Raw genomic sequence first — 12,135 nt, forward strand, 5'->3', positions numbered from 1 at the left:
TACACATTCACTTATATTTCTATTTGCAGAGGTAGAGGGAAGTGTGGTGTGTTCGTGTTGGGAGGGTCTGTGGGGGTGCATTAAACAGCAAACAACTAATAATGCCACCACTGGAGGCTGGGACTGGGGGGAGGGGCAAAAAGCACTTTCACAGTTTATTTTACACACTCCTCTAAAAATGCCACAATAGGAAGGTTCTCCAATTCCCTAGGGGTTACAGCAACTGTAGCTTGTGACAACAAAACCCAATTATTAACTGTACTACATTCATTAAATGCTGTTTAGGATCCCCCCAAAAATCCTATTTTATGGACGTTTACTAATTATTAGTAATTTAGGAAATTATGCTTTTCCTGAAATAGAGAAAAGGTTGGCTGTTTTTATGACACTAGCAGTTAATTTTTATTTTCTCACATATTTAAATCTTTATTATACAAACTTACTAGATATACAAACGACTCAATTTTCTAGTGCGAAGGCCCTATTAACAGAAGGAGGGCAAAGCAGAAAGAGGCAAACTCTGATTAACTGGGAAGCGAAAGGCGGAAGAGCAAATGAAAGGGAAAAACTAGGGGGAGCCACCATCAGAGCCACAGGCTATAGGTAACGCCCCCTCAGGACCCCAGAAATGAGTTTGTTTCTGCTAAATTCCTCTTTTAGGGTGAACCATGGTTTTCTTAAAAAGAACTGGGAAGTCAGACACAAAAAGTTACATGCTATATGCTTCTATTTATATGAAATATCTAGAATATGCCAATCTGTTGAGACAGAAAGCATATTGGCGGGTGTCAGGGGCTCAGGTAAGGGAGGGTTAGGTCCAAGAGTCTGGCTCCCCAGAATACTTCCTGCTTGACCCAAATGGTGAACTTTAGCTTTTTATTTTATTATTTATTTTCCTTTTTTCAGCTCTCCTTAGGTATAATTGATGAATAGGAATTGTATACATTTAAGGCGTACAACTTGATTTAACATATGTATACACGGTGAAATAATCACAATCTAGCTAAATAAAATATCCATCACCTCACATAATTACTACTAAATGGCCAAGTTTAAGAGAGAGACATAAATGATTTAAATTCAGACATCTGAAGAAGAATGTAATCTTTAAAAGTGGAAGATCCTTGGGCCTCCGTTTTCCTTCTCCCGAAACCCATAAAGCCATAGGTTATTCCACGTCAGAGCACGGTGGTTACTCTCTCTGGTGTGTTTTGTCACATACAGCACACTGATGTCTGTAAATGAATGCACACAAATGTGCCAAATGCTCCCGGTTAACTGTGGTTGTAAATAGCTCAATAAATGTTTTTATTTACTTGAGATGCTTTGCCCCTACTTTCCTGATTGAAAATAATAAAAATTAATTACTACCTTTTAACAAGTAATGTGTTAGATGGAAGATACCAGATGACTCTCTGGACTACCAGCTATGAAAGATATTTCTAAATGGTGGGAAAAGAGTTTAAAGCTTTGGCGTAGAGAGACATCCTATAAAAAGACACCTACAAACCCACTCAACATTCATATTTTTGAAGGCAGAAATGTACAGGTCACTTACATTTGCAGTATAAATCTCAACCTTCAGATTTCCGATGCTCTAGCCAGAGGATTTGTTAGCTACACATTCAAAGCAAGTTGTCACTATCAGCTGGGCCGTTAGCTGACTGACCAACCACACATTCTGTAACACCGTTTTCCATGGCATACTTTTCACCAATCATAAGGAAATGGGATTTGGTTGATAGGAAACACTTGCCCTGTGTTTTCTTTCTCACAGGAGAGCAAACAACCTAACTCAAGTCTCATAAGTGCCACACGAGCAATTTTTAAAATCCCTCTTTCCTTCAGGTTGTCCTACTCTCAAATACGCAAGGACGATAACAAGTTGAGTGGACTTAGACGCCACATTACTGACGGCTGACAGAGAGTGAACGTGGTCTCGTCATGAGCACTGCTGCCTCTAAGCCACTATACAAACCCAAGGACACCTGAAGGAAGTCAGTGTCATCGTTACGCTGTGGAACAAGTCTTAACAGTACCAGGACTATTTAACCAGACGGACCTGTGTCGGCCATTCATCTCCAAGCCCACGACTGGGCAGATGAAACGTGCTCGCTGGAGGTCATCGTGTTTGTCACCTTTTGTGTTTCCTTTATCCCCTTCCCAGGCAGGATTATCAGAAAGCCTCAGTTCTGTCACGTTCTGTGAAAAACCATCAATATTTTAAGAAATCATTTTATAAATGGATCATTCTTATCCTTAATAACCACCTAAGTCAACAGAGAAATGGTTCTTCTAGTACCTTCCCATACCAAACTTCTCCTTTCTAGTTACTTTCCTTTGACCACCAATTAACATGGATATAAAACTAAACCATAAATTGTGATAGAAAACAAGATTTTTAAAATCTACTGACTAGTAAATAAATTAATTTCTATTTTACAAATACTTTTCTATTTAAGGAAAAGTAAGTTCTGACATGAAAAATTAATTACTCCACTAAGAGAAAGCATTATATTAGTTTCATCCAGAAAGGGACACTTTCTCTTTCTGCTGATGAATCCTCACTGAGGCTCTTCCAGATTACTGACCATCCATGTTTATTTAACAGTTGAATTGACAGTGAAATCTGAGGCCACAGTCTAATGAGTTAAAAAGCAGATTATTAGCCAGCGAATACAATCACATTCCAAGATTCAGCCGTTCAGTTTTTCAAAAATTCAATTTTACAAGGAATGACTTAGCCGCACTTGAGCATTTGAGGCATTGTTTCAGAGTTAACCACACCATTTGATTCCAGCATTCTGGAGAGCAGCTGAGTAAGTGAGAAGGAAAGCCGTCTGGGATGTGTCTCACCAAGTTTTCTGCTCAGAGTATTTGTGGACTGTTAATTGACAGTAATGACAATCTCATACATTTGCATGGCTTTGTTTGAATCCTTTCGTTTCCTTGGAAGGTTTAGTATTTTTTTTGCATTAAAGTGGAAAGTTCAACCACCTACACTGAATACTGTGTTTTAAGTCCAGAACTGTATAAATAAAATTCAATGATAATCACATTTTTGAGAGAAGATAATTATGCTACTGTGGGTTTTTAAGGAATGGATTCTCTTCCCAAGGTAAAAGATGACAAAAATCAATATAGTTATTTTTATAGCACTACCATTAGCTATGTTTCAGAGTTACTAATTTGCCTGAAATGAACATATCCTATATTCTATAATCACGCCAAGAATTCAAACAAAAGGCCTAATATAATAATGAAAAATATAAAAAGAAAGAGAAGGAAAAAAAAGAAAATAACAAAATAAAAAACCAACCCAAAACCTCAGACTGGGCGTCAGGGGCTCTGGTTCTGATGTATAAGCCTCACTAACAAGCCAAGTGGCCTCAAGGCGTTATTTTGGGAAGCATGAGGTGACGTGTTTGACAAGCTTCATGGTTCTCAAATTTATCATTACTTTTCTGATTTTTCTCCCACTGACCAAATTTGAAAGACTCTGTCCTCTCAACAATGTCCTTAACTAAAAAACTTGCTTTTCCACTTTTATGAAAGAACTTGAATGGCCAGTCAGAACGTCCATTGAGAAGGAGATAACCACCATGATTTATCAGTGATCTCCCGATAAAATTCTCTAATTCTATGAGTGTCTTCCAAATAAAAAATTCAAGTATCTGAGTTTTAACTACAAAAATAATGCCTCCCAACATTTGTACAGCATATTAAGAGTTTTCAAACGTATTAAATTACGAGTTTTCACACCTATTTTTCACACACATTAAATCATAACAGATTCATAAGGCAAGAAGCACAGGTGTGGGGCCGTCTGGCTTGAGCTTTACGTGACCTGCCCCAAATCACACCTTTAGCTTGCTGGGTGGGAATGGGATTCCAACGATCTGAGTTGTCTATATTATACATGAATTCTATAAAATAAACCGCAACCACTGAGACTCTCGGAGCACTTCAGAATCACCTGTCTTACCTTGATGCTTTTAATGTGAGAGGCTGCCTTCCCCAGAGCCTTTCCAGAAGATTTGTCCAACAGAAACTCAATGACGGCATCTTTGTTATAAAGTCTGTAACAATAAGGATGAATCAAAACATTCTGGCAACAATTACCCTTCATGCAAAGGAGAAGCACTAAACTGAGTACAATCCAAGGTCATTTACATCTGGTAGCAGTAATGCCCGACCTTACTAAAAAAGTAAACGTTGTCCTCTCGCAACTATTTCCAGATCATACAAAGAAAGAAACTACTTTAAATCAAGGGTTGCAAACTGGCAGCCTGAGGGCTTGAATGCGATCTTAACAATGATTTTAAAACTGGGAAATTGAATACAAAACTAAACATTTTCAACTTTTCCTTAAAAATAAATAAATAAATAAATCAGAAGTTCTGGAATCACTAGGCCACATCCTTGAACTGCAACAACTGGCTGGAAGTGAGCAGTAGCTACCTGTTTAGACAGGAGATGAACTCGCCAGTTTCCCCCAGTCCCCACCATTCCCTCCTGGCTCCTTCATACATTTATACTTATAACTTAACTCCTGTTAACCCCTGTGTTTTCAACCCATGCATTAAATAAACCAAACCGAATAGGAAAGTGTAGAAGTATGTTCAGAGCCAGGGAATGATAACCTAGGCTTAACAAATTTGCTTGAGATAATTCACATTTGAAGAATAAGTAACTGTACTTACAAATTAAAATTCTTTAAAAAAAAATCACTTAATAAAAACTCGTCTTGATTATGTAAAGAAACCATACCTGCCAAGTTCACAGGCAACTATTGGGCGCCTTAGTATTTCTTGACTTAGAGCACAATAGTTCCATTGGGCCACCAATTCAGCATCTTTGTCAACCTAAGGAAAAAAAATTCTTCCAATTAATTTTCACCTCTGAAAGACATACGGTCCACAATTCTACATATAAAGCTTATTCAATAATATCACACTATGATTTTTAAAAAATCAAAAACAGTAACACAAGAAGCTGGGATTTAAAAAGTCCAAGTAAGCAATATTATGTCAAAAAAGTCCCCTCTAAATATGACACCTACGACGAAACAGTTTAGATCAAGTTATCAAACTGCTTAGGCAAGCTATACATAAATATTAATATTCGTATCTTAACTATAAGTTAGGAAAGCCATACAGAAAAAACAAGCAGTACAGGTTAATTTGTAACAATGGTACAGGTTCCAAAGTTTTAGCAGAATTTAAGGACTACGAATTGAAAAGATATGCTTTTTTGTTTAAAAAGGTCAGCACAAAGACTGTATAATTCTTTATAAAATCACCAATTTTAACATAAGTGTTTTTTTGGTAAACTATTCACTAGGGGCACATCAAACCCTTATCCACAGTATGAAATCCAGATATAAGACCTTCCATAACCCTCAAATGGTATTTTTACCTACATGATATTCCACGTCCCACTCTTTCCCCCTCCTACAACACCAAACCTGAATAATGTAACATGATGGCACATTTGGGAGAAAAAAGAACTAGGAAAACAAGAAAAAGAAGAAGAAAAAATGTCCTTAAATTTAATTTTTGCAGCAACAATTGCTTAAGTGTTTGCTCTGTGCCAGACACTGTGCTAAGCAGTTTCTGTAACATAACCTTTTAACCCTCATGAAACCCCCATTTATCAGTATTTTCACATTTGTTGTTGAGGAAAGTGAGGCACCAGGAGGTTAGGTTACATGTCTAAGGTCACAAAGCAAGTAGATGAAGGAACGAGGAGACGAGCAGGCTGGCTCTGGAGACCATGCTTTTAATCACTACTCTCTATTATTCAACAAATGAAAACAAAAACAAAATCACTGCTCTCTATTATCTAACAAAACAAAACAAGAACAAAATCACACTACTGCAGTTGTTCTTCTATCCATTCCCCAGGTCCAAAGCCAAACTTTGGCAGCGTAAATAAATAGCTTTTATCAAAATGCACAGTGGAGTGCAGAACTGAGAGCCCCGCCACCAGTGAAATACTGTAGTAGGTGCCTTCCGCACCTTCTATTATTAAAAAGTAATTAGTGCTAATGTTACCATCCTGAATAAATGTACGGGAATCTTGGCTTCATTACCTACGGGTTCTGAGGTCCTGGTCATGTTACGGACTCAATTTCCCTGTCACTAGCGTGGGAAGTTATTATCATCTAACTTTACCAATTACGAGTGCGAATCAGGACTTCGTCACTCATTCATTTATTCCCTGCACGGTATTTCCTGTGCCGGGAACTGTCGTAGTTGTAGCGGGGAAAGAGTCACAGGCTGCCACCAGCTTACTGTCCCCTCGGACCGACGTTAACCAAGCAGGAAGGCAGTGCACACGGTGGTAAGAGCAGGGCCTGATCTTCTGGGGGCCAAGCGGGCGTTTTGGGAAGACTTCCCCGAGAAAATGCTGTTAGTGTCTGCAAAGCTCGACCAACAGCAGTCACTGTGCGTTACTGTCACTAACGATAATGCACATGAGGTTCCCAATGTGAAGGGCACTGCCGGGTGAACGGTAATAGCAAGTACTCAGTGAAGGCCCGTTGTTCATACCGTTGCTGATTCTGAGCTCTCCGACTGGGATAAAAAGCGCAGCTACGGCAGGAAACCCGCTGGCTCCGCCCCCCACTTCCCTCGCTCTCCGGGGGGCCCACCATCCCCAGTCCCCACCAGGCCCACGCCACCGACCTTCTCAACCTTCTTGGGCCCCTTCACCAGTTCGTGCCTCTTGGGGATTGTCCCCCCGTCGCAACCCATCGCAAGCCGGGAGTCAGTCCGCAGCAACCCCCCAGCTGAATCAACTTCCGGAGCCTCTGGCGACAGCGGCAGTCACTTCCGGCGCGCCGCTGTGGCGCACACGTCCGTCACGCCGCAGCGGGGCGGGGCCGTTGCTAAGCTCCGGTTGCCCGGGAGACAGTTGCTAGGCTCTGGGCGTGGTCCCGCGGCGCGGGCTGCCCAAGCGCTGGCGGGTCCTCTCGCGCTAAGCCGGGTGCCCAAGGTTCCCCGGCTCCCCCGGCCGCGGCCGGGCGCTTCCTCTTTCCGACGCGCGCTGGAATTCTGCTGCCCAACCCTCACCTCCGGGGGCGCGGTCGACGCGGGTGGGGGGACTCAGGAGCGCCCACCGGTGCTGGGCCCTGGAGCTGGCGCATCCCTAGCCTGGGAGCGCCGTAAGGGAAAGGGCCGCATCCTATTCATGGAATCAATGATGCGTAGGCATGGAATCTGTTATTCACTTAACGTTTATGGGTTGAAAAGGAGAAACGAATCTTTATTGAGCGCCAACTGTGACCTGAGCACTCACAGCACATCCGGTGACGGAATGTGATCGGCGATTCGGGGGAGTGAGAGCCTCTATCTGAGGCCTGAAACTGTCCCATGCGGTCGTGTAGATTGTAGATCAGTGAAAATTTGCGTACAGTTTGGACATGGATGCGTGTCATCCGCAGCCTCCTGAAGTCTGACCATTTATTTAGTTATGAAAAGGTAGGTATAGTTAACAGAAATAAAATTATAAAAGGTGCACTGATGTTTAAATGGCCTTCCTAAGAGACAGGCTGTATTAAATCTGTAATGAGAACTCAAATCTCTTGCAAAACCCCTGCTAACATCCATGATTGTTCCCTTCTCAGCTCTGGACTGTCTCTCTATTTGTTCCATTAATTATTACATTAGGAGAAAGTCGACCCATTGAGAGGAAGGTGGACCTTTATGATTGGATGTTACCATGTTGACCAAAGTGAAACATAAAAAAGCTGAAAATATTCCTCATTTAGGGACAGAAAATATGTGGATATCAAAACTTTAAGGGTTTAAGATTGGGTTATCTGTTATTGCAACTATTGGGAATTAAAAGAAAATAAACTCTTTACTCAGTTGGTCCCTTGGTCTCTTATGATTTATTCTTATGCCAATCACAAGAATTGTAAAGTCCGTGAGGGTAGGGACTTTTATTCCCTAATTATTTATTCCCTGTTTTGTTCCATTGTTTCAGTGCCTAGAAGAGTCTTCGGCATACTCAGTAGTTATTTCCTTAATAAACCAAAACAAAGTACAGACTCATTCAGAGAGGGGTGCCAAGCCCAGTTTCGGCAGCCCCTAAAGCTGACAAGTACTACCGTGTTTCCCCGAAAATAAGACCTAACCGCCTTAATGCATATTTTGGAGCAAAAATTAATATAAGACCCGGTCTTATTTTCAGGGAAACACAGTATTAGAATCCCCTTTACGGGTAAGGAAACAGGAAGCCTGGAAAGATCAAATGACTTGTCCAAGGCCACACAGCTAGTAAGTGAGAGAGCTGGGAATGAGTTCCAAGGTTAGGTTCCCCCCTGACAGGACAGAAAATCAGATATAGAATAGCATAAACCCAAGGGTCTTTAGACAGACTCTCAAACAAGTCCTCTTTTTTGGCAACTAAATCTGCCTCTCACTGAGTTCATTTGGGGGAGAAAAGATAAAAATAGGTGCTCCTTATTAAACCCTGACTGCACTGGGAGATTTGGAGGCATTCTTTCCTTCCTCTCCTCGCAACAACCTTAGGAAGCAGGGGGTATAATTCCTCCTTTTTTTCCAAATGACAAACCTGAGAGTCAGATGCACAAGGTGTCTTGCTTGGGTCGGGGGCACAGGTGGGTGAGTAACAGGAGTAGACCACGAGGGCCTTTCTCAAATGAGGCCCGTCTGATAACAAATGCTGTATTCCTTAACCTTTCCCCCAGAAGCTGCTGATGACACCAGCAGTGCCTCCTGGGCGGGCATGAAAGCTCAGGCAGCTGACAGTTTTTCTCTTCCTCCTTGGTTTCTGCTTTTAGAATTTTGGTCTCTAGGATACTCTGTGCCACAGACTATACACAGCTAACACCTTTATATGGTTTGTTACTAATTTGTGTTGAAAGCTGGCACATTTTGATCCCCCAGCCAAACTGGGGAAGCAGTTGTCATTATCTGCTGCTTCTTTCCGCTGCCTTTGTTGAATGAACTAGAAATGGGTATTTCTTTGCAAGGGTGCTTGCTGATGATTTGGCCTCCCCCAGCCCCCACCCCATCAAGCCGTGGATTTGAAGGGTGGCAGAGGAAGGAAATCATGAAAGAGGAAACCATCACCCTCCAGGAAAACCAATATTTCTTAACCTTTTGGGGCCATTGGACCTGTTGGAAAATTTGATGAAAACTTTCAACATCTTCCCAGAAAAATATCCATTGGGACAGGAAATTTTGCTACCATTTATACATGTATGCATTTTATTCACAGCCTCCAGAGGCCCAGGCTAAGAACCAGTATTTGAAATGTTTCTGCTATCCATTACAATAGTTTCCCAACTGTTCCAGACTTCTAAACTGCTGAGGGTTTGATTTCCTGTTAGCTCTACCCATGTGCTCTTCCATAGCTGCAATTTAAAATTCTTTCTGGAAAAAGCTGACATGCTGAGTAACTCATTTTAAGAGTTAGCATGAAACAAACAAACAAACAAACAAACAAAAAAACCCAACCAAACAAACGAAAAACAACTATGAGTTAGGAGTCTAAGAATTCCACAACCATCACTTTAGGTTACTCTTGGGAAGATGTCCCAAAGAGGGTTAAAGTAAAATAAAGTGAGAAGTGGAGATAATTCAAGACAAAATTCCCTTTTAATTTGCAGTTTTAAGGAACTATGAAAGATATCCCGGGAATGTGCAGGGCTTACATGAACTAGCCCTTGGCCAGCCCTCAAGCTCACACAGGCCTCTTTTCTCTCTCTTGCTCGCTCCAGCTCATTGGCTGTCCTTCTTGTACTTGACCTCTCCAGCTGCCCTTCCACTTCTGGGTCCTTGTCTTGCTGTTCCCTCTCCAGGAACACTCTTCCCTCGCTGGGGAAAAAGGGCATTAGCAAATAGTTTACACAAATGGGCAACTTTTGCAAATGTGCAGCTGTTGGAGACCTGGGGAGAACATAAAATTTTAGAAAGATGTTTTATTAAAAAAAAATTTGTCACCAAACCAGAAACATGGCTCCCCAGTCCTTGTCACACTGGAAGATCTCCTCACCACTTCCATCCTCCTGATGAAATTTAACTTAATTGAGGTCAAGCTGTTACCACCATCATCGATACTACCATAACACCCACTGTTTCCTCTTCCGACCTTGAGAGGAAACAGTACAGAATTCTGGGCACTGATGAAAAACATTGAACAATAAGATGCCAAAAGCTAAAACAAATGTGATTTTATGCTTCTGTTAAATTTTTTTCAGAAGTAATTATGCCATTGAATTCATCAGTGAAACTCACCCCATAACTGCTCTTTTTCAAAAAGAAAAAAAAAAAAAAAGGAAGGAAACACATTTAGCTAAGAGCAGCAGTTTTCATTACTTTAAACCCAATGGTTTTGTACTTTGTCATCAAAGGTCCTTGGTTTGAACTTATTTCAAAGCTAGATAGGGATAGATAGATCTCTCCCTATACATCTATATCATTTATCTGTGCACCTACATACATATATAATATTCTGAACGCTACAGGGACATATTCATTACCTATTAGAGATTACGTCACTTAAGAAGCACTAAATGAGTTAAAACATCTAAGGCATTAGAACAGTGTCTGGATTGTATTAGTCACTTACTACACATGTGTCATCACCATTATTGTGTAAGAGATAATTTGCCCGCTGGAGCAAACACTTATTGGTGCCGGCCTGCAGCAACCCCTCCTTCTTCTGTAACTTTCCTGGCTTTGCACAGTTCTCCAGGGCTTTCTCGTGTTTCTTCATGTCTTCTGAGCAGGACCATCATTTCAAGGATGTCTGCAGCAAACACTGTGGGAAGACAGAGACCATGTCTCCCTACAGAGCAGAGGGCAGGTTTGTTTGCTGCCCGATGTAATCAAGATGCCATCTTCCTCTGAGGCGAAGCTTGATCAGGTTTGCACACAGCCCGTTGAAAAAGGTGGGGGTTTCCTACGCTCAGGGCTCTCTGGCTTGACACAAACCTACTGTGTGCCCAAATGTGCCCACCTTTGTATTGCCCATGGGACTTGGGGGCCGTGGGGAAATGTAAATATAAAGCATAAGCTCTGTGAGGCTGGAAGAAAGTCCTTTGTCTCTGCACAAGAGTTGACACAGCAGTCCTGACTGATACCCTTTGAACGATATTGGGACATTAGGAGGTCCTTGCAAGGTTGGCCTTCGCTTGTTGTAGAGGAGCTCGGATGTGGGAGTGTCCCTACTACCGCCAGAGTTGGTAAGAATGGCTCAGTGTGCCTAAACTATGTGTACAAACCACGAGACTCGTGCTAAACGCCTGCTTTCCTTCTGAGAGTCTGGAATTTTTGTACACGCCCCACAAAGGCTGCCCCAGTAAAAACACTGGGTGTGGAGGCTGTCAGGAGCTGCCCGGGCTGGCAACATTCCACATGCATTTCACAGTTCGTTCTGGGGGGAAAGAAAGGGTGCTCTGTGGCCACTGGGCCGGGACTCGGCAGCCCGAGCCTGGTTCCGTCTGCACTTGCCCCACTGCCTTTCCCTCCGCTGTGTCCCCCCACTGTAAGGGTCACAGCCACGAGAACGAACATGTGCCGAGTCCTGTGAGTCCATCTGTGGGATCATTGGACCGGCGGTGGTCTTGGGGACCCCAGACATAGTCTCTGACCCCAGGGTCTTGTGTCTTCAGTCAACGTCCACAAAACTGTGGCAGGCCAACTTGAATTTGGAGTTGGGGAAAATCTCAGATTCTTCACAGTTCTTGGCGGAGCCATCTCTGTCTCAGGACACATGGGAGTGCGTGTGTGTGCGTGTGTGCATGTGTGTGTGCGCATGTGTGCGTGTGTGCGTGTGAATTCCAGGTCTTCGTCCACTTGGGTATCGCATGCCCCACACACCGCAGAGCTTTGAGCGTCACATACCTGATCTAAGCTAATCCAAGTAGAACCACCTCTTTCTTCTCCTCTGACCACAAACCAAGAAGAATATAACGTGGGGGCACCTTCCCTGCAGTCATGAGCGTTAACCTAGAGAAAATCGGACTAAGAAACTGGGCCTCATGGATGCTGTTGGAGCACCCCAAAACAGCAGGTCCCGGTCAGTCTGCTCCTGGACTATTTTAAGATACTTGAGTCAATAAATTTCCTTTATTGCTTAAGACAGATTAGATATGGT

General features: G+C 42.4%; 1 protein-coding gene across 2 annotated transcripts in view; it reads right to left on the bottom strand.

The window, feature by feature from the left end:
* The window catches only part of RTF2 (replication termination factor 2), a 29,585-nt gene extending 22,738 nt beyond the window's left edge, over window positions 1-6,847 (bottom strand). For both annotated transcript variants that reach the window (XM_074317272.1, XM_074317271.1), the window contains exons 1-4: window positions 6,690-6,847; window positions 4,771-4,865; window positions 3,986-4,079; window positions 2,063-2,202 (exon numbers count right to left, since the gene is read on the bottom strand). In XM_074317272.1, coding sequence (XP_074173373.1) covers window positions 2,063-2,202; window positions 3,986-4,079; window positions 4,771-4,865; window positions 6,690-6,758 — 398 coding nt within the window. In that variant the 5' untranslated portion in view covers window positions 6,759-6,847. The remainder of the gene's footprint in view (window positions 1-2,062; window positions 2,203-3,985; window positions 4,080-4,770; window positions 4,866-6,689) is intronic.
* Window positions 6,848-12,135: the final 5,288 nt, after the last annotated feature.

The sequence above is a fragment of the Rhinolophus sinicus genome, linkage group LG13 (genome assembly GCF_036562045.2).
Source record: "Rhinolophus sinicus isolate RSC01 linkage group LG13, ASM3656204v1, whole genome shotgun sequence".
Lineage (NCBI taxonomy): Eukaryota > Metazoa > Chordata > Mammalia > Chiroptera > Rhinolophidae > Rhinolophus > Rhinolophus sinicus.